A 26,450-nucleotide genomic window follows, 5' to 3' on the forward strand; every position below is an offset into this window, starting at 1 on the left:
TTTGATGCAGTAGCGAGTTGACTATAATGGAAAAGCTGTTATTCAGGCATCAGTCATCGTGTAATTTTCCTCGCTTGAATATTCAAATGTTTGGCTTATTATCAACAGTTCTTTGATCGTGACACACAGTTCTTACAACCCTTTAACTACTTAAGAAAGAAAGATGTTCAATCAACACATTTAACTGGTTCACTCATCATAATTCTGACCAATAGCCCGTTGTGTATTGTTGGTCTGGTTTCCAGTTGTTGCCTACAAACGCCAACGGAGAGAGACAGTGTTAAGGCATCAGCATCCTTCAAATCGGCTAGCGGCTAGGTGAACCGAATGAGTCTGCTCGCGTACTCCTTTCAAAGATCTTCGCTTTCAAAAAAACGAGAAAAAAGCGGCAATAGCACTGTTTGTCCATTTGGAGACACTGTAGCCAGCATACACTTCCTCAACTCAAGAAATCTGTCATTAATTCTAATCCCTACTGTTGACCAATCACCAATGACGGGGCGTAGACTTCGGGCAAACCAACTTCAGCTTGCTTCAAGAAGAGAATGTGTCAGACTCCGCCTCTCTGTGTCTATGACCAATCACCAATGAAGGGGTGTAGACTTCGGGCAAACCAACTTCAGCTTGCTTCAAGAAGAGAATGTGTCAGACTCCGCCTCTCTGTGTCTATGACCAATCACCAATGACGGGGCGTAGACTTCGGGCAAACCAACTTCAGCTTGCTTCAAGAAGAGAATGTGTCAGACTCCGCCTCTCTGTGTCTATGACCAATCACCAATGAAGGGGTGTAGACTTCGGGCAAACCAACTTCAGCTTGCTTCAAGAAGAGAATGTGTCAGACTCCGCCTCTCTGTGTCTATGACCAATCACCAATGACGGGGCGTAGACTTCGGGCAAACCAACTTCAGCTTGCTTCAAGAAGAGAATGTGTCACAACTCTTCTGAACTGTTTCGGCTGGGATGCATGAGGACACCTTTAGGTCCAGACTCCGCCTCTCTGTGTCTATGACCAATCACCAATGAAGGGGCGTAGACTTCGGGCAAACCAACTTCAGCTTGCTTCAAGAAGAGAATGTGTCACAACTCTTCTGAACTGTTTTGGCTGGGATGCATGAGGACACCTTTAGGTCCAGGCTCCGCCTCTCTGTGTCTATGACCAATCACTGACCCCTACATCTTAGTGATTTCCTAGCGGTAGGTGGAAACGGAGAGAGACAGGTTTAGGGGCAGAGGGCCTTTCCTCTCTTATTCTCTGTGTCTATGACCAATCAAGACTTATATATATAACTCAATACAGCCCAGGCATCAACTTTACAAGTAGGACAAGTAGTCATTAAAGTAATTACAGCTTTTATCCCCCAGATACTTGTTTCTACCATGTTATTCTAGAGTGGTAAAAACAGGAGTAGACAACGTGTCATTATAACGTCTTTCTTCTCATCATAATATACATAATAAGGACATTTTCACCAGTAAATTGCAGTGGCTGTGTGATAACTGATTGGGGGGGAGGGGTGCATGTCATTGTGCGATTGCAATAGCTATCCTTGTTGTGGATTCACATCATATAAGAGATGAATAGAAAAGCCTTTGGAGGAGGAAATACTAAAGAATTAGACAAATAATGTTTTTAAACAATCATGCCTCTCTGAAAATAGAGATGAATTTCATACCACCATGTTGTCCTGTGTTGGTCTGTCAGGGAAATGCAGTCATCATCAGTAAATGTGGTTAGGTAGGTTGTTTGCCATAAAGGGACATGTTTCTTAGGAAATTGCAAGAAGAAGAATCATGGGGATTATTGTTAAACCTCATTGATAGCACCTGTCTAGGACTCAATCAACGCTTAGTTGACAAGGAAAAGCTTCAGATTGGTTTTACAAACATTACTCAGCCAATCAAACTGAATGGGTTGTTATTGGTGTTCAAGTCTTTAACCACGGCGATGTAAAAATACCTTTTAAAAATGCATTTGATTGATTAAACCGTCTTGGTTCATGTTGAGACTAAGGTTCACATCTGTTTGAGTTTAACAGTATGCCCATTGGGCTCCAAACAACTTCCAATGCCTAATACAGAGTCCTCAACCCCTGGTGAGGCCTCAACCCCTGGTCCGTGGACCGGCAATGGTCCCTGGGTTGCTCCTGACTGACCCATGAAGAATTTAGCTATTGCCAACATGGATTCAGTCAGTTCTAGACTGCTAGTCTTGATATACTGTTGTGGCCAAAAGTTTTGAGAATGTCACAAATATAAATTTTCACAAAGTCTTGCTGCCTCAGTTTGTATGATGGCAATTTGCATATACTCCAGAATCTTATGAAGAGTGATCATAAGAATGGCAATTAATTGCAGTCCCTCTTTGCCATGCAAATTAACTGAATCCCCAAAGAACATTTCCACTGCATTTCAGCCCTGCCACAAAAAGACCAGCTGACATCATGTCAGTGTTCTCTCATTAACACAGGTGTGAGTATTGACGAGGACAAGGCTGGAGATCACTCTGTCATGCTGATTGAGTTCGAATAACAGACTGGAAGCTTCAAAAGGAGGGTGGTGCTTGGAACCATTTTTCTTTCTCTGTCAACCATGGTTACCTGCAAGGAAACATGTGCCGTCATCATTGCTTTGCACAAAAAGGTCTTCACAGGCAAGGCTATTGCTGCCAATAAGATCGCACCTAAATCCACCATTTATCGGATCATCAAGAACTTCAAGGAGAGCGGTTCAATTGTTGTGAAAAAGGCTTCAGGGCGCCCAAGAAAGTCCAGCAAGCACTAGGACTGTCTTCTAAAGTTGATTCAGCTGCAGGATCGGGGCACCACCAGTACAGAGCTTGCTCAGGAATGGCAGGTGTGAGTGCATCTGCACGCAGAGTGAGGCAAAGATTTTTGGAGGATGGCCTGGTGTCAAGAAGGGCAGCAAAGAAGCCACTTCTCTCCTGGAAAAACATCAGGGACAGACTGATATTCTTCAAAAGGTACAGGGATTGGACTGCTGAGGACGGGGGTAAAGTCATTTTCTCTGATAAATCCCCTTTCCGATTGTTTGGGGAATCTAGAAAACAGCTTGTCCAGAGAAGACAAGGTGAGCGCTAACATCAGTCCTGTTTCATGCCAATAGGGAAGCATCCTGAGACCATTCATCTGTGGGGTTGCTTCTCATCCAAGGGAGTGGGCTCACTCACAATTTTGCCTAAGAACACGGCCATGAATTAGGAATGGAACCAACACACCTTCTGAGAGCAACTTCTCCCAACCATCCAGAAACAGTTTGATGACGAACAATGCCTTGTCCAGCAACTTGCCATAAGGCAAAAGTGATAACTAAGTGGCTCGGGGAATAAAACATTGATATTTTGGGTCCATGGCCAGGAAACTCCCTAGACCTTAATCCCATTGAGAACTTGTGGTCAATCCTCAAGAGGTGGGTGGACAAACAAAACCCCACAAATTCTGACAAACTCCAAGCATTGATTTTGCAAGAATGGGCTGCCATCAGTCAGGATGTGGCCCAGAAGTTAATTGACAGCATGCCAAGGTTGATGCAGAGGTCTTGTTGATCTCTTGCCATAGGTAGACAGTTCACGGTCCACTGGCGTGTGAAGTCTGGCCACGAGCCATGATACTTAAGAGGAAATCCTGCGAAGTGGAGAATACACTCTAGGCAGACCGTTAATAGCCTACTCACAGAGCACTTAAACCTTAACCTGTAAGACATTTACCCCTAACCTGCTCCATGGGTGCTGATTTATGACTGAACATAGTGCTGTGCTGCTTCCTGGTCTGGTATGTCCGTCTGGCGTCCTGTGAGTTGGATAATGTGACGGCACAAAAAAATACTAATTTCCGTTGAACAAGGGAGTGGGCAATAAACTTGCTTTATTGTATTGTACTAAAGTCTCTACTTTATTTACACAATAGGCATACAGTATATGAATTCAGTATTCCACTGGCTTAATAACAGCTTGACTGCTTATATGGAGTAGAATGACACAACACTAAAATCGCTGTGCCTCGGGGGAACACCCCCCACCCACCCACCTCCCCCCTTCAAGCAATCATTCTGACTGCAACATTTTAACAGTGTAATTAATACATTTTATATACGCTATCGCAAAAATAATAATTTGTTTGTGTTTATGATGGTCTTAGGTAATATTAGAATACATTTTTTTTTCTTCAAATAACACAATAGCATTTTCATTAGTTTATGTTACTGCTGTTACTAAACAAAAATAAAGATTAAAAACAACAAAAGTGTTGAATGCATTTTATAGGTGGTGTGTATGTGCTACAACTATAAAACAGAACGCTTTAATTTCATCAGTTGTTATATGTGTGAAATTACACTGAACAAAAAATATGAACGCAACATGCAACAATTTCAAAGATTTTACTGAGTTGCAGTTCATAATAAGGAAATCAGTCAATTGAAATAAATTCATTAGGCCATAATCAATAGATTTTACATGACTGGGTCGGGGCAGAGCCATGGGTGGGCTTGGAAGGGCAGGGGCATTTATTACAGACATAAATACTCCCCCCCCCCCATGGGAAACGTAGTACCAGTTTATCTGAGCCAATAGAATAACTCCATGGGAAACGTAGTACCAGTTTATCTGAGCCAATAGAATAACTCCATGGGAAACGTAGTACCAGTTTATCTGAGCCAATAGAATATCTCCATGGGAAGCGTAGTACCAGTTTATCTGAGCCAATAGAATAACTCCATGGGAAACGTAGTACCAGTTTATCTGAGCCAATAGAATAACTCCATGGGAAACGTAGTACCAGTTTATCTGAGCCAATAGAATATCTCCATGGGAAGCGTAGTACCAGTTTATCTGAGCCAATAGAATATCTCCATGGGAAACGTAGTACCAGTTTATGTGAGCCAATAGAATAACTCCATGGGAAACGTAGTACCAGTTTATCTGAGCCAATAGAATATCTCCATGGGAAACGTAGTACCAGTTTATCTGAGCCAATAGAATATCTCCATGGGAAACATAGTACCAGTTTATCTGAGCCAATAGAATATCTCCATGGGAAACGTAGTACCAGTTTATCTGAGCCAATAGAATAACTCCATGGGAAACGTAGTACCAGTTTATCTGAGCCAATAGAATATCTCCATGGGAAACGTAGTACCAGTTTATCTGAGCCAATAGAATATCTCCATGGGAAACGTAGTACCAGTTTATCTGAGCCAATAGAATAACTCCATGGGAAACGTAGTACCAGTTTATCTGAGCCAATAGAATATCTCCATGGGAAACGTAGTACCAGTTTATCTGAGCCAATAGAATATCTCCATGGGAAACGTAGTACCAGTTTATCTGAGCCAATAGAATAACTCCATGGGAAATGTAGTACCAGTTTATCTGAGCCAATAGAATAACTCCATGGGAAACATAGTACCAGTTTATCTGAGCCAATAGAATAGCTCCATGGGAAATGTAGTACCAGTTTATCTGAGCCAATAGAATAACTCCATGGGAAATGTAGTACCAGTTTATCTGAGCCAATAGAATAACTCCATGGGAAACGTAGTACCAGTTTATCTGAGCCAATAGAATAACTCCATGGGAAACGTAGTACCAGTTTATTCTAGCCAATAGAATATCTCCATGGGAAACGTAGTACCAGTTTATCTGAGCCAATAGAATAGCTTCATGGGAAACGTAGTACCAGTTTATCTGAGCCAATAGAATAGCTCCATGGGAAACGTAGTACCAGTTTATCTGAGCCAATAGAATAGCTCCATGGGAAACCAAATACCAGTTCAGAGTGGGTTCATCCTCCACCTGTGTTACATCTTGTTGGCAGGTTGAGACGGCTGCTGTCTAAACAAACCATGAAACATGGTGGCAGCCCCAGGCGCCCCCTGGCATCAGGAATGGTTTATGCCGTCCTGTGGAGCCCCAGGCACCCCAGGCATCAGGAATGGTTTACCCCATCCTGTGGAGCCCCAGGCACCCCAGGCAGCCCCAGGCACCCCCAGGCATCAGGAATGGTTTGCCCCATCCTGTGGAGCGCCAGGCACCCCAGGCACCCCCAGGCATCAGGAATGGTTTACCCCGTCCTGTGGAGCCCCAGGCACCCCCAGGCATCAGGAATGGTTTACCCCGTCCTGTGGAGCCCCAGGCACCCCCAGGCATCAGGAATGATTTACGCCGTCCTGTGAAGCCCCAGGCGCCCCCTGGCATCAGGAATGGTGTACGCCGTCCTGTGGAGCCCCAGGCACCCCCAGGCATCAGGAATGGTTTACCCCGTCCTGTGGAGCACCAGGCACCTGGAACGTTAATCCAGATCTGGAGCAACGAAGACAGACAGACCAGGGGGTAGCAAGAGGTTATTAACACAGGAATTTGCTCTGCGCTTAAATTGTATATTGAATGGCTATGAAGGTTTCTGAAATATGTGTTACTGTGTTTAACTAAGCAGTAATACCAGGGACCTACATTAAACCCCTCCTTTTTACCTCTACAATCCTCATATGGCCATTATATCCTCAAGAGAGAGGCTGAACAGAGTGTGGCGTGCTGAAAAAGACTACGATGATAAATTGCTGGTGTAGCTGTTGTATAAACACTGTTCCTCAGCAAGTTCCTCAGTGAAGGAAGCAGTAACATATCTCTCTCTCACACACACACACACACACACACACACAGAGCTGCTATGATACAGACAGTAATCCGTGGTGACACTGCTGTGAAGGGGGGGAAAAAACGTCCAGCCAACCTTTTGTCACTTCCAACATACCGTGTCGAGCGTGGCTTTGATAAAAAAGAAAAAAAGAAAGCAGGAGTTCACACCCACTCACATGCCTCTGTCTCATATCCCTCTCTCCATCTACCCTCCCTCCCTCTCATCCTTCAATCTCACCAGAGGACAGCATCAATTTAGAGATACGTGATGTTGTGGAACAAGAACGCCCCCAACAACAGTATCTGTCTTTAGCTCAGTGTGCTAACACAGTCAGCGGGACTGTGATGGTTGCTAGGAGAGGAAGTACACATGATGTTTATTTAAAAAAATACTAGAGCCACACAATTAGTTTCCCTCATTTTACATACCCATAGGCTTCATAGTGGACGTATGGTAGTGTTATGTATGGTAGTGTTGTTATGTATGGTAGTGTTATGTATGGTAGTGTTATGTATGGTAGTGTTATGTATGGTAGTGTTATGTATGGTAGTGTTATGTATGGTAGTGTTATGTATGGTAGTGTTGTTATGTATGGTAGTGTTATGTATGGTAGTGTTATGTATGGTAGTGTTATGTATGGTAGTGTTATGTATTAGTGTATGGTAGTGTTATGTATGTATGGTTAGTGGTAGTGTTATGTATGGTAGTGTTATGTATGGTAGTGTTATGTATGGTAGTGTTATGTATGGTAGTGTTATGTATGGTAGTGTTATGTATGGTAGTGTTATGTATGGTAGTGTTATGTATGTAGTAGTGTTATGTATGGTAGTGTTATGTATGGTAGTGTTATGTATGTATGGTAGTGTTATGTATGGGTAGTGTTATGTATGTTATGTATGGTAGTGTTATGTATGGTAGTGTTATGTATGGTAGTGTTATGTATGGTAGTGTATGTATGGTAGTGTTATGTATGGTAGTGTTATGTATGGTAGTGTTATGTATGGTAGTGTTATGTATGGTAGTGTTATGTATGGTAGTGTTATGTATGGTAGTGTTATGTATGGTAGTGTTGTGTATGGTAGTGTTATGTATGTATGGTAGTGTTTATGTATGGTAGTGTTATGTATGGTAGTGTTATGTATGGTAGTGTTATGTATGTATGTTATGTAGTGTTATGTATGGTAGTGTTATGTATGGTAGTATGTATGGTGTTATGTATGGTAGTGTTATGTATGGTAGTGTTATGTATGGTAGTGTTATGTATGGTAGTGTTGTTATGTAGTGTTGTTATGTATGGTAGTGTTATGTATGGTAGTGTTGTTATGTATGGTAGTTGTTATGTATGGTAGTGTTATGTATGGTAGTGTTATGTATGGTGTGTAGTGTTATGTATGGTGTTATGTATGGTAGTGTATGGTAGTGTTGTTATGTATGGTAGTGTTATGTATGGTAGTGTGGTGTTTATGTAGTGTTGTTATGTATGGTAGTGTTGTGTAGTGTTGTTATGTAGTGTTGTTATGTATGGTAGTGTTATGTATGGTAGTGTTATGTATGGTAGTGTTGTTATGTATGGTAGTGTTATGTATGGTAGTGTTGTTATGTATGGTAGTGTTATGTATGGTAGTGTTATGTTAGTGTTGTTATGTATGGTAGTGTTATGTATGGTAGTGTTATTATGGTAGTAGTGTTGTTATGTATGGTAGTGTTGTTATGTATGGTAGTGTTATGTATGGTAGTGTTATGTATGGTAGTGTTGTTATGTATGTGTTATGTATGTTGTTATGTATGGTAGTGTTATGTATGGTAGTGTTGTTATGTATGGTAGTGTTATGTATGGTAGTGTTATGTATGGTAGTGTTATGTATGGTAGTGTTATGTATGGTAGTGGTAGTGTTTGTTATGTATGGTAGTGTTATGTATGGTAGTGTTATGTATGGTAGTGTATGTATGGTAGTGTATGGTAGTGTTATGTATGGTAGTGTTATGTATGGTAGTGTTATGTATGGTAGTGTTATGTATGGTAGTGTTATGTATGGTAGTGTTATGTATGGTAGTGTTATGTATGGTATGGTAGTGTGTTATGTATGGTAGTGTTATGTATATGTATGGTAGTGTTATGTATGGTAGTGTTGTTATGTATGGTAGTGTTATGTATGGTAGTGTTATGTATGGTAGTGTATGTATGTTATGTATGTAGTGTTATGTATGGTAGTGTTATGTATGGTGGTAGTAGTGTTATGTATGGTAGTGTTATGTATGGTAGTGTTATGTATGGTAGTGTTATGTATGGTAGTGTTATGTATGGTAGTGTTGTTATGTATGGTAGTGTTATGTATGGTAGTGTTATGTATGTGTATGTATGGTAGTGTTATGTATGGTAGTGTTATGTATGGTAGTGTTGTTATGTATGGTAGTGTTATGTATGGTAGTGTTATGTATGGTATGGTGTGTTATGTATGGTAGTGTTATGTATGGTAGTGTTATGTATGGTAGTGTTATGTATGGTAGTGTTGTGTATGGTGTATGGTAGTGTTATGTATGGTAGTGTTATGTATGGTAGTGTTATGTATGGTAGTGTTATGTATGGTAGTGTTATGTATGGTAGTGTTATGTATGTATGTTATGTATGGTAGTGTTATGTTGGTGTGTTATGTATGGTAGTGTTATGTGGTAGTGTTATGTATGGTAGTGTTATGTATGGTAGTGTTATGTATGGTAGTGTTGTTATGTATGGTAGTGTTATGTATGGTAGTGTTATGTATGGTAGTGTTATGTATGGTAGTGTTGTTATGTAGTGTTATGTATGGTAGTGTTATGTATGGTAGTGTTATGTATGGTAGTGTTATGTATGGTAGTGTTATGTATGGTAGTGTTATGTATGGTAGTGTTATGTATGGTAGTGTTATGTATGGTAGTGTTGTTATGTATGGTAGTGTTATGTATGTATGGTAGTGTTATGTATGGTAGTGTTATGTATGGTGTTAGTGTTATGTATGGTAGTGTATGTTATGGTAGTGTTATGTATGGTAGTGTTATGTATGGTATGTATGGTAGTGTTATGTATGGTAGTGTTATGTATGGTAGTGTTATGTTAGTGTTATGTATGGTAGTATTTGTTATGTATGGTAGTATTATGTATTATGTATGGTAGTGTTATGTATGGTAGTGTTATTATGTAGTGTTGTTATGTATAGTAGTGTTATGTATGGTAGTGTTATGTATGGTAGTGTTATGTATGGTAGTGTTATGTATGGTAGTGTTATGTATGGTAGTGTTATGTATGGTAGTGTTATGTATGTATGGTATGTATGTTAGTTATGTATGGTAGTGTTATGTATGGTAGTGTTATGTATGGTAGTGTTATGTATGGTAGTGTTATGTATGGTAGTGTTGTTATGTATGGTAGTGTTATGTATGTATGTATGGTAGTAGTGTTATGTATGGTAGTGTTATGTATGGTAGTTATGTATGGTAGTGTTATGTATGGTTGTTATGTATGGTAGTGTTATGTATGGTAGTGTTATGTTATGTATGGTAGTGTTATGTATGGTAGTGTTATGTATGGTAGTGTTATGTATGGTAGTGTTATGTATGGTAGTGTTGTTATGTATGGTTATGTATGGTAGTGTTATGTATGGTAGTGTTATGTATGGTAGTGTTATGTATGGTAGTGTTATGTATGGTAGTGTTATGTATGGTAGTGTTATGTATGGTAGTGTTATTATGTATGGTAGTGTTATGTATGGTAGTGTTATGTATGGTAGTGTTGTTATGTGTAGTGTTATGTATGGTAGTGTTGTTATGGTAGTGTTTATGGTAGTGTTATGTATGGTAGTGTTATGTATGGTAGTGTTATGTATGGTAGTGTTATGTATGGTAGTGTATTATGTATAGTGTTATGTATGGTAGTGTTATGTATGGTAGTGTTATGTATGGTAGTTATGTTATGTATGGTAGTGTTATGTATGGTAGTGTTGTTATGTATGGTAGTGTTATGTATGGTAGTGTTATGTATGGTAGTGTTATGTATGGTAGTGTTATGTATGGTAGTGTTATGTATGGTAGTGTTATGTATGGTAGTGTTATGTATGGTAGTGTTATGGTAGTGTTATGTATGGTATTGTTATGTATGGTAGTGTTATGTATGGTAGTGTAGTGTTATGTATGGTAGTGATGTTATGTATGGTAGTGTTATGTATGGTAGTGTTGTTATGTATGTAGTGTTATGTATGGTAGTGTTATGTATGGTAGTGTTATGTATGGTAGTGTTATGTATGTATGGTTATGTATGGTAGTGTTGTGTATGGTAGTGTTATGGTAGTGTTGTTATGGTAGTGTTATGTATGGTAGTGTTGTGTATGGTAGTGTTATGTATGGTAGTTGTTATGTATGGTAGTGTTATGTATGGTAGTGTTGTTATGTATGGTAGTGTTATGTATGGTAGTGTTGTTATGTATGGTAGTGTGTATGTTATGTATGGTAGTGTTATGTATGGTAGTGTTGGTAGTGTTATGTATGGTAGTGTTATGTATGGTAGTGTTATGTATGGTAGTGTTATGTATGGTAGTGTTATGTATGGTAGTGTTATGTATGGTAGTGTTGTTATGTATGGTAGTGTTAGTATGTAGTGTTATGTATGGTAGTGTTATGTATGGTAGTGTTATGTATGGTAGTGTTATGTATGGTAGTGTTATGTATGGTAGTGTTATGTATGGTAGTGTTATGTATGGTAGTGTTATGTATGGTAGTGTTGTTATGTTATGTATGGTAGTGTTATGTATGGTAGTGTTATGTATGGTAGTGTTATGTATGGTAGTGTTATGTATGGTAGTGTTATGTATGGTAGTGTTATGTATGGTAGTGTTATGTATGGTAGTGTTATGTATGGTAGTGTTATGTATGGTAGTGTTATGTATGGTAGTGTTGTTATGTATGGTAGTGTTATGTATGGTAGTGTTATGTATGGTAGTGTTATGTATGGTAGTGATGTTATGTATGGTAGTGTTATGTATGGTAGTGTTATGTATGCAGTGTTATGTATGGTAGTGTTATGTATGGTAGTGTTATGTATGGTAGTGTGTATGGTAGTGTTATGTATGGTAGTTTATGTATGTTATGTATGGTAGTGTTATGTATGGTAGTGTTATGTATGGTAGTGTTATGTATGGTAGTGTTATGTATGGTAGTGTTATGTATGGTAGTGTTATGTATGGTAGTGTATTATGTATGGTAGTTATGTATGGTAGTGTTATGTATGGTAGTGTTATGTATGGTAGTGTTATTATGTATGGTAGTTATGTATGGTAGTGTTATGTATGGTAGTGTTATGTATGGTAGTGTTGTTATGTATGGTAGTGTTGTTATGTATGGTGTTATGTATGGTAGTGTTATGTATGGTAGTGTTATGTATGGTAGTGTTATGTATGGTAGTGTTATGTATGGTAGTGTTATGTATGTATGGTAGTGTTATGTATGGTAGTGTTATGTATGGTAGTGTTATGTATGGTAGTGGTATGTATGGTAGTGTTATGTATGGTAGTGTTATGTATGGTAGTGTTATGTATGGTAGTGTTATGTATGGTAGTGTTATGTATGGTAGTGTTATGTATGGTAGTGTTGTGTATGGTAGTGTTATGTATGGTAGTGTTATGTATGGTAGTGTTATGTATGGTAGTGTTATGTATGGTAGTGTTATGTATGGTAGTGTTATGTATGGTAGTGTTGTTATGTATGGTAGTGTTATGTATGGTAGTGTTATGTATGGTAGTGTTATGTATGGTAGTGTTATGTATGGTAGTGTTATGTATGGTAGTGTTATGTATGGTAGTGATGTTATGTATGGTAGTGTTATGTATGGTAGTGTTATGTATGGTAGTGTTATGTATGGTAGTGTTATGTATGGTAGTGTTATGTATGGTAGTGTTATGTATGGTAGTGTATGGTAGTGTTATGTATGGTAGTGTTATGTATGGTAGTGTTATGTATGGTAGTGTTATGTATGGTAGTGTTATGTATGGTAGTGTTATGTATGGTAGTGTTATGTATGGTAGTGTTATGTATGGTAGTGTTATGTATGGTAGTGTTATGTATGGTAGTGTTATGTATGGTAGTGTATGGTAGTGTTATGTATGGTAGTGTTGTTATGTATGGTAGTGTTATGTATGGTAGTGTTATGTATGGTAGTGTTATGTATGGTAGTGTTATGTATGGTAGTGTTATGTATGGTAGTGTTGTTATGTATGGTAGTTGTTATGTATGGTAGTGTTATGTTGTTATGTATGGTAGTGTTATGTATGGTAGTGTTATGTATGGTAGTGTTATGTATAGTGTTATTATGTATGGTAGTGTTTATGTATGGTAGTGTTATGTATGGTAGTGTTATGTATGGTAGTGTTATGTATGGTAGTGTTATGTATGGTAGTGTTATGTATGGTAGTGTTATGTATGGTAGTGTTGTTATGTATGGTAGTGTTATGTATGGTAGTGTTGTTATGTATGGTAGTGTTATGTATGGTAGTGTTGTTATGTATGGTAGTGTTGTTATGTATGGTAGTGTTGTTATGTATGGTAGTGTTATGTATGGTAGTGTTATGTATGGTAGTGTTATGTATGGTAGTGTTATGTATGGTAGTGTTGTTATGTATGGTAGTGTTATGTATGGTAGTGTTATGTATTAGTGTTATGTATGGTAGTGTTATGGTAGTGTTGTTATGTATGGTAGTGTTATGTATGGTAGTGTTATGTATGGTAGTGTTATGTATGGTAGTGTTATGTATGGTAGTGTTATGTATGGTAGTGTTATGTATGGTAGTGTTATGTATGGTAGTGTTATGTATGGTAGTGTTATGTATGGTAGTGTGTTATGTATGGTAGTGTTATGTATGGTAGTGTTATGTATGTATGTTATGTATGGTAGTGTTATGTATGGTAGTGTTATGTATGGTAGTGTTATGTATGGTAGTGTTATGTATGGTAGTGTTATGTATGGTATGTATGTATGGTAGTGTTATGTATGGTAGTGTTATGTATGGTAGTGTAGTGTTATGTATGGTAGTGTTATGTATGGTAGTGTTATGTATGGTAGTGTTATGTATGGTAGTGTTATGTATGGTAGTGTTATGTATGGTAGTGTTATGTATGGTAGTGTTATGTATGGTAGTGTTATGTATGGTAGTGTTGTAGTGTTGTAGGTATGGTAGTGGTTATGTATGTATGGGTGTGTATGGTAGTGGTGTAGTATGTATGGTATGGTAGTGTATGGTAGAGGTAGTGGTAGTGTTATGGTAGTGTTATGTATGGTAGTTATGAGGTAGTGGTTAGAGGTAGTGTTAGGTAGTGTGGTAGGGGTGTTAGTGTTATGTATGGTATGGTAGTGTTAGGTAGTGGTAGTTATGTATGGTAGTGTTATGTATGGTAGTGTTAGTAGTGTGGTATGGTAGATGTTAGTGTTAGTGTATGGTAGTGGTTATGTATGGTAGTGGTTAGTATGGTAGTGGTAGAGGTAGATGTAGTAGTATGTATGTAGTTAGTATGGTAGTGGGTATGGTAGTGTTTATGTATGGTAGTGGTTGTTATGGTAGTAGGTTGGTAGTGTTATGTATGTAGAGGTAGTGTTATGTAGTGGCAGAGTGGTAGGTATGGTAGTGGTTAGTGGTATGTAGTGGTAGGTGTGGTAGTGGTAGTGGTGAGGTAGAGTGGTATGGTAGTGTTAGAGGTAGTGGTAGTGGTATGGCAGTAGTAGTGTTAGGTAGTGGTAGTGGTTAGGTAGTGGTAGAGGTAGGGTGTTAGTGTATGGTAGTGGTTATGTATGGTAGTGGTGAGGTAGAGGTAGTGGTGGTGTAGTGGTAGAGGTTGTTATGGTAGTGGTGGCAGTGGTAGTGGTAGTGGTAGAGTTATGGTAGTGGTAGAGGCAGAGGTAGTGGTATAGAGGTATGGTAGGTAGTTATGTATGGTAGTGTTATGTATGGTAGTGTTATGTAGTGGTAGGCAGAGGTAGTGTTATGTTATGTGGTATGGTAGTGTTATGTATGGTAGTAGTTGGTGGTGGGGTAGTGGTAGTGTTGTGGTGTAGTGGTAGTGGTTAGGTAGTGGTAGTGTTATGTATGGTAGTGTTATGTAGTGGTAGTGGTAGAGGTAGTGGTATGTAGGTGGTAGTAGAGGTAGAGGTAGTGGTAGTGGTAGAGGTATGGTAGGTAGTGAGGTAGTGTTATGGTAGTGGTAGAGGTAGAGGTGTGGTAGTGGCAGTTATGTATGGTAGTGGTAGAGGTAGTGGTAGAGGTAGAGGTAGTGGTAGTGGTAGTGGTAGTGGTAGTAGTTATGGTATGGTAGTAGTGGTAGAGGTTGTTAGTGGTGGTGGTGGTAGTGGTAGTGTTAGTGGTGTATGGTAGTGTTATGTAGGTGGTAGTGTTATGTATGGTAGTGGTAGAGGGTGGTAGAGGTGAGGTAGTGGAGTGGTATGTGGTGGTAGTGTTAGTGGTATGGTAGTGTTGGTAGTGGTGGTAGTGTTAGTGGTAGTGGTAGGTAGGTAGTGTATGAGGTGGTAGTGTTATGTATGGTAGTGTGGTAGTGGTAGTAAAGGGTAGTGGTAGTGGTAGTGGTAGGTAGTGGTAGTGTAGAGGCAGTGGTAGTGGTATGGTAGGGGTAGTGGGTAGGTGTGGTAGAGGTAGTGGCAGGGGTGGTAGGTAGAGTGGTAGTGGTTATGTAGTGGTGGTGTAGAGGTAGGTGGTGTGGTAGGTAGGGGTAGTGGTTATGTATGGTAGGGGTAGTGGTAGTAGTTATGTAGTGGTAGTGGTGTTATGTAGTGGTAGTGGTAGAGGTAGGTAGAGGTATGGTAGTGGTAGAGGTGTGGTAGTAGTGGTGTAGTGGTAGATGTTAGGGTGCAGTGGTAGAGGTAGTGGTATGGTAGTGGTAGTGTATGGTAGCAGGTAGTGGTAGGTAGTGGGTAGTGTTGTGGTAGGGGTAGTGGTAGAGGTGGTGGTAGTTATGTATGGTAGTGGTAAAGGTAAAGAGTGTTAGTGGTAGTGGTAGTGGCAGGTAGAGGTAGTGGTAGTAGTGGTAGTGGTAGAGGTAGTGGTAGAGGTAGTTATGTAGTGGTGGTAGTGTGTTAGGTAGTGGTGGTGGTAGAGGTAGTGAGGTAGTGGTAGGTGGTAGTGAGGTATGGTAGTGGTAGTGGTAGTGGTAGTGGTAGAGGTAGTGGTATGGTAGTGGTAGAGGTAGGTAGTGGTAGTGGTGTTATAGAGGTAGTGGTGGTAGTGGTAGAGGTAGTGGTAGGTAGAGGTAGTGGTAGGTGTGGTAGTGGTAGTGGTAGAGGTAGAGGTAGTGGTGTTAGGTAGAGGTAGAGGTAGTGGTAGTAGTTGTGCAGATGGTAGTGGTAGTGGTAGAGGTAGTGGTAGAGGTAGTGGTAGTGGTAGTGGTAGGTGTGAGGTAGTGGTAGAGGTAGTGGCAGAGGTAGAGGTAGAGGTTGTGGTAGAGGTAGAGGTAGTGGTGTTTGTGGTAGAGGTAGGTAGTGGTAGTTATGTAGTGGTAGTGGTAGAGGTAGTTGTAGTGGTAGAGGTAGGTAGTGGTTGTGGTGAGGTTGTGGTAGGTAGGTAGTGGTATGAGGTAGTGGTTAGGTGAGGTAGTGGTAGTGGTTAGTGGTAGTGGTAGAGGTGAGGTAGGTAGTGGTAGAGGTAGTGGTAGAGGTAGAGGTAGTGGTAGTGGTAGAGGTGAGGTAGTGGTAGTGGTAGTGGTAGTGGTAGTGGTAGTGGTAGGTAGAGGTAGAGGTAGAGGTAGAGGTAGTGGTTGTGGTAGAGGTAGAGGTAGTGGTAGAGGTAGAGGTAGTGGTTGTGGTAGAGGTAGTGGTTTGGTAGAGGTAGAGGTAGGGTAGTGGTGGTAGGCAGTGGTAGAGGTAGAGGCAGTGGTAGTGGCCAGAGGTAGAGGTAGTGGTAGTGGTAGAGGTAGTGGTAGTGGTAGTAGTTGTAGTGGTAGAGGTAGAGGTAGTGGTAGTGGTAGAGGTTGTGGTAGAGGTAGAGGTAGTGGCAGAGGTAGTGGTAGAGGTAGAGGTAGAGGTAGTGGTAGTGGTAGAGGTAGTGGTGGTAGTGGTAGAGGTAGAGGTAGAGGTAGTGGCAGAGGTAGTGGCAGAGGTAGAGGTAGTGGTAGTGGTAGAGGTAGGGGTAGTGGTAGTGGTAGAGGTAGTGGTAGTAGTGGTAGAGGCAGAGGTAGAGGTAGAGGTAGTGGTTGTGGTAGAGGTAGAGGTAGTGGTAGTGGTAGAGGTAGAGGTAGTGGTTGTGGTAGAGGTAGTGGTTTTGGTAGAGGTAGAGGTTGTGGTAGAGGTAGTGGTAGTTGTAGTGGTAGAGGTAGTGGTAGAGGTAGAGGTAGTGGTAGAGGTAGTGGTTTTGGTAGAGGTAGAGGTTGTGGTAGAGGTAGTGGTAGTGGTAGAGGTTGTGGTAGAGGTAGTGGTTGTGGTAGAGGTTGTGGTAGAGGTAGAGGTAGTGGTAGTGGTAGAGGTAGAGGTTGTGGTAGAGGTAGAGGTTGTGGTAGAGGTAGTGGTAGTGGTAGAGGTAGTGGTTGTGGTAGAGGTAGTGGTTGTGGTAGAGGTTGTGGTAGAGGTAGTGGTAGTGGTAGACATGCAGCGGAGCACCTTGCCAACTCATTGTCTGTCTCCCTGTGTTTGTGAAGACTGCTAATTGATATCTGAATGTGATCCCAGAATCACACTCACACCCACACCCCACACACACACACACCACACACACACACACACACACACACACACACACACACACACACACACACACACACACACACACACACACACACACACACACACACACACATACACAGACACACACACACACACACACACACACACACACACACACACACACACACACACACACACACACACACACACACACACACACATACACACAGACACACACACACACACTTACACACACAGACACACACACACACACACACACACACACACACACACACACACACACACATACACAGACACACACACACACACACACACACACACACACACACACACACACACACACACACACACACACACACACACACACACACACACACACACACACACACACACACACACACACACACACACACACACACACACACACACACACACACACACACACACACACACACACACACACACACACACACACACACACACACACACACACACACACACACACACATACACACAGACACACACACACACACACACACACACACACACACACACACACATACACACACACACACACACACACACACACACACACACACACACACACACACACACACACACACACACACACACACACACACACATACACACACACACACACACACACACTTACACACACAGACACACACACACACACACACACACACACACACACACATACACAGACACACACACACACACACACACACACACACACACACACACACACACACACACACACACACACACACACACACACACACACACACATACACACAGACACACACACACACACACACACACAGACACACACACACACACACACACACACACACACACACACACACACACACACACACACACACATACACACAGACACACACACACACACACACACACACACAGACACACACACACACACACTCCACTGTTCTTCAAGTAGAGGTGTAAAGGTGTAAAGGTGTAAAGGTGTAAAGGTGTAAAGGTGTTTCTGTAACAATGGAGATTGTTAGAAGTGGTCCTTGTGCATACTGCAGTACCAAGCAAAAATCCTGCACCTGCTCTTTTGATCTAAAATGAGTTAATGTCATTCATTTTTGCTACATTAAATACATCCTTATTAATCCTGTGGACAAGTATCCTACCTCTATTGTATTGTGTTTTGGAGACAATAGGGGGTCATGTTAGCAGTAACTGCATAAAAAGTTACTGTGAAACCAAGGTAAATAAAATCAATTTTCCCTAATTTCCACGCTATGAGCAGTTACTGTCTTTTTGCTTGGTAGAGCAGTGTGGAGTTGTATGGGAACACGAGCCAACCTGACTTTTCTCGCAGCTGATTGGAGGGGAACATTCTGCGTGGATTGTTACTCGCAGCTGATTGGAGGGGAACATTCTGCGTGGATTGTTACAGCTGATTGGAGGGGAACAGCTGATTGGAGCTGGGGAACATTCTGTGTGGATTGTTACTCGCAGCTGATTGGAGGGGAACATTCTGCGTGGATTGTTACTCGCAGCTGAACATTTGGAGCTGGGAACATTCTGCGTGGATTGTTACTCGCAGCTGATTGGAGGGGAACATTCTGCGTGGATTGTTACTCGCAGCTGATTGGAGGGGAACATTCTGCGTGGATTGTTACTCGCAGCTGATTGGAGGGGAACATTCTGCGTGGATTGTTACTTTGCTACTTTGCTTATGTATACTTTTTCCAAATTCGTTTTTGTCAATGTTTAGTTGGGAAAGTAACTGAAAAGGTACTTCAAGCAATTGTAATTTCCCCACAACATATGGGGTTTTAAAACCAAGCCAACATTTTACCTACCTATTCTCAAATGGTTCGGGAACAGTCAGTGACGATAGTTTGACTCTTCCACGGTGCAGTGTGTCAGCGCTCCATCTCCTGCCACGTGTAACGCACTTTGATGCTTGTAAGGCTGAGCTGATTTTTGGGGAACGATGACGTTAAGACGAGAATAAAATAAAAAACAGATGACTGAGCTTCCAAAGTTAGGTAGCTAGCCTAGCGTCACGGCTAAATCCTCTCCTTTGATAGGTGACTAGGAAGATTTTAAAGCCCTCTGGCATCTGGATTATAGCTGTGCAAAGTCGAGTGCTTTATCACAGCATGCAGAGGCTAATACGGCTGAGGGGCTTGGAGGGAGAGGAGAGGAGAGGAGTGGAGAGGAGTGGAGAGGAGAGGAGTGCAGAGGAGTGCAGAGGAGAGGAGAGGAGAGGAGAGGAGAGGAGAGGAGGAGAGGAGAGGAGAGGAGAGGAGAGGAGAGGAGAGGAGAGGAGAGGAGAGGAGGAGAAGAGAGGAGAGTGGAGAGGAGAGGAGGCAGAGGAGTGCAGAGGAGAGGAGAGGAGAGGAGAGGAGGGAAGGAAGAGAGAGTAGAGGAAGGGAGGAAGAGGGACATGAGGAAAGGAGAGGAGAGGAGGAAGGGGAAGGAGGAGTCAGTAGAGGAAGGGAGGAAGAGGGACATGAGGAGAGGAGCTTTTGGAGAGGACAGGAGCGGAGGGAAGAGAAGAGAGGGGAGAAGGAGAGAGGAGAGGGAGGAGGGAGGAGAGATGATGGGGTGGGGTCAGGAGTAAGGAGAGGGGACAGGAGAGGAGAGAAGGGAGATGAGAGGAGAGAAGAGAAGGGGAGAGGAGAGAGGACAGGAGAGGAGGGAAGAGAAGAGGAGAGGAGATGGGGAGGGTGGGGTCAGGAGGAGAGGGAGAGAGGACAGGAGAGGAAAGAAGGGGAGATGAGAGGAGAGAAGAGAGGGAGGGAGAGAGGACAGGAGAGGAGGGAAGAGAAGAAGAGGAGAGGAGAGGAGAGGAGAGGAGAGGAGGGAGAGGGAGAGGAGAGGAGAGGGAGAGGAGAGGAGAGGAGAGGGAGAGGAGAGGAGAGGAGAGGAGAGGAGAGGAGAGGAGAGGAGAGGAGAGGAGAGAGAGAGAGGGAGAGGAGAGGAGAGGAGAGGAGAGGAGGAGGGAGAGAGGACAGGAGAGGAGGGAAGAGAAGAGGAGAGAGAGAGGAGAGGAGAGGAGAGGGAGAGGAGAGGAGAGGAGGGAGAGGGAGAGGAGGAGAGGAGAGGAGAGGAGAGGAGAGGAGAGGAGAGGAGAGGAGAGGAGAGGAGAGGAGAGGAGAGGAGAGGAGAGGAGAGGAAAGGAAAGGAAAGGAGAGGAGAGGAGAGGAGGGAGGGAAGAGGAGAGGAGAAGAGGGGAGTGGACTAATCCATTGTGTAGGTCTGTCTGAGTGGACTAATCCATTGTGTAGGTCTGTCTGAGTGGACTAATCCATTGTGTAGGCTGTGGGGGGGGGGTACACCAGTATCACCAGTAGTATATTTACCATTTATTACCATAATTTCTAATCTACAATGTTTGTTTGGTTAAGGTAATTTCTGTTCATGCAATTCAATATATTATTATTATTACAGTCTTACTGTTCTCATTGTTGGAGAGGACACGTTGTTGTGAGGCAAAGGTTTTGATTTATCTCACTCTATTTTACGAGTTGTCAATGAATTCCTTGTCTTTTGTTTAGTGCGCTCCTGTCAATCTTGAGTAAGGACACGCACCTGATTAGTATAGAAATAAGCCTATAGGCTACCTGGCCTGCGCGCAAATGTAGGCCTATAAATGTGCCCATTTGTGGATCTGATAGTATTTCTGATTGTCTTATCTCACCATCACAGTGGAGTTTCTCAAAGGCATTTTTTCTTCGCTTCAAAAAAGCAAGTAAACAAAGTTTGTTTTTACAGCCATTGAGACTGAAAATGGTTCCTCAATGTGGCCTATTTAAAAAAAATTTCCAGCTTTCTCCCTTTCGATAACCAGTCAGCATGAAAGGAGAAAAATAATACATTTTCTGATCTGGTGGAAACATGTCGACTTACTTAATTACTTGCGCAAATATCCTACAGCTGCGTCCGTCTGTCTGTCCGGAGCTCACTGGAGCCGGAAACTCTTGAGGTTCCAGAATATTTTATCCAATGTTGCAAGTTTGGTCGTGCAAGCTTCAGGCCAGACCCAAGTTAATAGTTGATCAAATGTTTCAAGTTCCTTGCAGACAGGCCATGCATAGCCAGTGTGATTTATAGGATATTTATTTTTATCAGGATATTTTCTACCTGCCGGCTGCAGAGTTTTGATTGGTTGCCTTTATGTAGGCTATTTTTTTACATATTGCCGATGGCAATTTGTATAATTTGAATTTAAATCTAATTTTGATGAACCACATGACATTGATTTTGAGATATGACTACTTTATTATAAATGAAAATGAAACCGTTCCACTAAAATGTGTATATAAAAATCATAACTGGCTGATCAGTAGAAATGGTACGATAACTTGGCACGCTGATCGGTAGAAATGGTACGATAACTTGGCACGCTGATCAGTAGAAATGGTACGATAACATGGCACGCTGATCAGTAGAAATGGTACGATAACTTGGCACGCTGATCAGTAGAAATGGTACGATAACATGGGCTGATCGTACGATAACTTGGCACGCTGATCAGTAGAAACGGTACGATAACTTGGCACGCTGATCAGTAGAAAACGATAACTTGGCACGCTGATCAGTAGAAATGGTACGATAACATGGCACGCTGATCAGTAGAAATGGTAGAAATGATCAGTAGAAATGGTACGATAACATGGCACGCTGATCAGTAGAAACGGTACGATAACTTGGCACGCTGATCAGTAGAAATGGTACGATAACATGGCACGCTGATCAGTAGAAATGGTACGATAACATGGCACGCCAAATGGAAAAGGTTACCGTCCACTAAATTCAGGAGCTTAAAGGCAGAATATGCGAAGGCCAGCAGAGGAGGTGGTTTGGGTTGGAAACCACGTTTAATACCATTCCATTTATTCCATCCCAGCCCAATAACAATGAGCCTGACCTCCTATAGCTCCTCCCACCAGCCTCCTCTGCGGCAAAACACACACTCACGCACGCACACACACAACCCACAGGAACACACACTGCTCAAACAGGTGACGGTAGCACAATTGAAGTGATTAGAGTCGTCTTTCTGTGTGAAATGAAACACACGAGGAAGAACAAAAGCCGCCAGCCGTACTCGACTGCACTAGCTAGCGCCAGATAAACACTGACTTTGTCCCTTTGTCACTCTCCTTCTCTCTGAAGGCTATAGATTAACAATATAACAATGCTGAATCTAAAGCTGGGAGCAGAGAGAGAAGAACACTCTTCCCCTGACTGTGACAAAGACAGATCATTGTGTTGTCCAATTTCTGGTGTGTTGACAAGGCTGTTGGAATACGGTGTGTGTGTGTGTGTGTTCCTGTGGGTGTCGGGGAATAGATAGCTGAAGTGTTTTATCTAATAGGGTAGGCATAAGGAACAGAACTCCAGCGACAATTATTGATGACAAGCCCCACAGCAGCACGGTATTAGTTTATGGATCAAGTTTAGAGAAAATTAAGACTGCGGCATTTAATGAAAAATGAATCCTCTTTCTCGACGCTCACAGTAATGTGCCCTCATGTAGGACTTCAGAACACAGGAACAGGCCGTTGAACAGAGTCGTGTCGGAGGTTTAATCTGAAGAGAGTAGTGTCAGAGGTTTAATCTGAAGAGAGTAGTGTCGGAGGTTTAATCTGAAGAGAGTAGTGTCGGAGGTTTAATCTGAAGAGAGTAGTGTCGGAGGTTTAATCTGAAGAGAGTAGTGTCGGAGGTTTAATCTGAAGAGAGTAGTGTCGGAGGTTTAATCTGAAGAGAGTAGTGTCGGAGGTTTAATCTGAAGAGAGTAGTGTCGGAGGTTTAATCTGAAGAGAGTAGTGTCAGAGGTTTAATCTGAAGAGAGTAGTGTCCGAGGTTTAATCTGAAGAGAGTAGTGTCAGAGGTTTAATCTGAACAGAGTAGTGTCAGAGGTTTAATCTGAAGAGAGTAGTATCTGAGATTTAATCTGAAGAGAGTAGTGTCTGAGGTTTAATCTGAACAGAGTAGTGTCGGAGGTTTAATCTGAAGAGAGTAGTGTCAGAGGTTTAATCTGAAGAGAGTAGTGTCTGAGGTTTAATCTGAAGAGAGTAGTGTCAGAGGTTTAATCTGAAGAGAGTAGTGTCAGAGGTTTAATCTGAAGAGAGTAGTGTCTGAGGTTTAATCTGAAGAGAGTAGTGTCAGAGGTTTAATCTGAACAGAGTAGTGTCGGAGGTTTAATCTGAAGAGAGTAGTGTCAGAGGTTTAATCTGAAGAGAGTAGTGTCCAAGGTTTAATCTGAAGAGAGTAGTGTCCGAGGTTTAATCTGAAGAGAGTAGTGTCCGAGGTTTAATCTGAACAGAGTAGTGTCAGAGGTTTAATCTGAAGAGAGTAGTGTCAGAGGTTTAATCTGAAGAGAGTAGTGTCTGAGGTTTAATCTGAAGAGAGTAGTGTCAGAGGTTTAATCTGAACAGAGTAGTGTCGGAGGTTTAATCTGAAGAGAGTAGTGTCAGAGGTTTAATCTGAAGAGAGTAGTGTCTGAGGTTTAATCTGAAGAGAGTAGTGTCTGAGGTTTAATCTGAAGAGAGTAGTGTCAGAGGTTTAATCTGAAGAGAGTAGTGTCTGAGGTTTAATCTGAAGAGAGTAGTGTCTGAGGTTTAATCTGAACAGAGTAGTGTCTGAGATTTAATCTGAAGAGAGTAGTGTCTGAGGTTTAATCTGAAGAGAGTAGTGTCGGAGGTTTAATCTGAAGAGAGTAGTGTCAGAGGTTTAATCTGAAGAGAGTAGTGTCCGAGGTTTAATCTGAAGAGAGTAGTGTCCGAGGTTTAATCTGAAGAGAGTAGTGTCCGAGGTTTAATCTGAAGAGAGTAGTGTCCGAGGTTTAATCTGAAGAGAGTAGTGTCCGAGGTTTAATCTATAAGGAGAGTTTAGTGTCCGAGGTTTAATCTGAAGAGAGTAGTGTCTGAGGTTTAATCTGAAGAGAGTAGTGTCTGAGGTTTCATCTGAAGTTAGTAGTGTCGGAGGTTTAATCTGAAGAGAGTAGTGTCCGAGGTTTAATCTGAAGAGAGTAGTGTCCGAGGTTTAATCTGAAGAGAGTAGTGTCTGAGATTTAATCTGAAGAGAGTAGTGTCTGAGATTTAATCTGAAGAGAGTAGTGTCTGAGGTTTAATCTGAAGAGAGTAGTGTCCGAGGTTTAATCTGAAGAGAGTAGTGTCCGAGATTTAATCTGAAGAGAGTAGTGTCCGAGGTTTAATCTGAAGAGAGTAGTGTCTGAGATTTAATCTGAAGAGAGTAGTGTCTGAGATGCTACCCTCTCCACTATGGGGGTGTTCCCTCTGCTGTTCATCTGAAGAGAGTAGTGTCTGAGGTTTAATCTGAAGAGAGTAGTGTCTGAGGTTTAATCTGAAGAGAGTAGTGTCTGAGGTTTAATCTGAAGAGAGTAGTGTCTGAGGTTTAATCTGAAGAGAGTAGTGTCTGAGGTTTAATCTGAAGAGAGTAGTGTCTGAGGTTTAATCTGAAGAGAGTAGTGTCAGAGGTTTAATCTGAAGAGAGTAGTGTCTGAGATTTAATCTGAAGAGAGTAGTGTCTGAGGTTTAATCTGAAGAGAGTAGTGTCCGAGGTTTAATCTGAAGAGAGTAGTGTCTGAGGTTTAATCTGAAGAGAGTAGTGTCTGAGGTTTAATCTGAAGAGAGTAGTGTCTGAGGTTTCATCTGAAGAGAGTAGTGTCAGAGGTTTAATCTGAAGAGAGTAGTGTCAGAGGTTTAATCTGAAGAGAGTAGTGTCAGAGGTTTCATCTGAAGAGAGTAGTGTCAGAGGTTTAATCTGAAGAGAGTAGTGTCAGAGGTTTAATCTGAAGAGAGTAGTGTCAGAGGTTTTATTCTGAAGAGAGTAGTGTCGGAGGTTTAATCTGAAGAGAGTAGTGTCTGAGGTTTAATCTGAAGAGAGTAGTGTCGGAGGTTTAATCTGAAGAGAGTAGTGTCAGAGGTTTTATTCTGAAGAGAGTAGTGTCGGAGGTTTAATCTGAAGAGAGTAGTGTCAGAGGTTTAATCTGAAGAGAGTAGTGTCCGAGGTTTAATCTGAAGAGAGTAGTGTCCGAGGTTTAATCTGAAGAGAGTAGTGTCGAGGTTTAATCTGAGAGAGTACTTTGTGTCCGAGGTTTAATCTGAAGAGAGTAGTGTCCGTCAGGTTTAATCTGAAGAGAGTAGTGTCCGAGGTTTAATCTGAAGAGAGTAGTGTCTGAGGTTTAATCTGAAGAGAGTAGTGTCTGAGGTTTCATCTGAAGAGAGTAGTGTCGGAGGTTTAATCTGAAGAGAGTAGTGTCCGAGGTTTAATCTGAAGAGAGTAGTGTCCGAGGTTTAATCTGAAGAGAGTAGTGTCTGAGATTTAATCTGAAGAGAGTAGTGTCTGAGATTTAATCTGAAGAGAGTAGTGTCTGAGGTTTAATCTGAAGAGAGTAGTGTCCGAGGTTTAATCTGAAGAGAGTAGTGTCCGAGATTTAATCTGAAAAGAGTAGTGTCCGAGGTTTAATCTGAAGAGAGTAGTGTCTGAGATTTAATCTGAAGAGAGTAGTGTCTGAGATTTCATCTGAAGAGAGTAGTGTCTGAGGTTTAATCTGAAGAGAGTAGTGTCTGAGGTTTAATCTGAAGAGAGTAGTGTCTGAGGTTTAATCTGAAGAGAGTAGTGTCTGAGGTTTAATCTGAAGAGAGTAGTGTCTGAGGTTTAATCTGAAGAGAGTAGTGTCTGAGGTTTAATCTGAAGAGAGTAGTGTCAGAGGTTTAATCTGAAGAGAGTAGTGTCTGAGATTTAATCTGAAGAGAGTAGTGTCTGAGGTTTAATCTGAAGAGAGTCGCTTTTTTTTTTGGGCTGCGATCCACCATGTAAGGCAGAACACAGAGTGTCCGAGGTTTAATCTGAAGAGAGTAGTGTCTGAGGTTTAATCTGAAGAGAGTAGTGTCTGAGGTTTAATCTGAAAAGAGAGTAGTGTCTGAGGTTTCATCTGAAGAGAGTAGTGTCAGAGGTTTAATCTGAAGAAGTAGTGTCAGAGGTTTAATCTGAAGAGAGTAGTGTCAGAGGTTTCATCTGAAGAGAGTAGTGTCAGAGGTTTAATCTGAAGAGAG

At 41.7% G+C, this 26,450-nt stretch overlaps 1 protein-coding gene across 1 annotated transcript in view; it reads left to right on the plus strand.

Moving 5' to 3' along the window:
• The first annotated feature begins 5,948 nt into the window (after positions 1 to 5,948).
• LOC121840610 (glutamate receptor-interacting protein 2-like) overlaps positions 5,949 to 26,450 on the plus strand; it is a 68,155-nt gene continuing 47,653 nt past the window's right edge. The window contains exon 1 of the mRNA XM_042304916.1: positions 5,949 to 6,267. Coding sequence (XP_042160850.1) covers positions 5,949 to 6,267 — 319 coding nt within the window. The remainder of the gene's footprint in view (positions 6,268 to 26,450) is intronic.

This window comes from Oncorhynchus tshawytscha, linkage group LG02 (genome assembly GCF_018296145.1).
Source record: "Oncorhynchus tshawytscha isolate Ot180627B linkage group LG02, Otsh_v2.0, whole genome shotgun sequence".
Classification (NCBI taxonomy): Eukaryota; Metazoa; Chordata; class Actinopteri; order Salmoniformes; family Salmonidae; genus Oncorhynchus; species Oncorhynchus tshawytscha.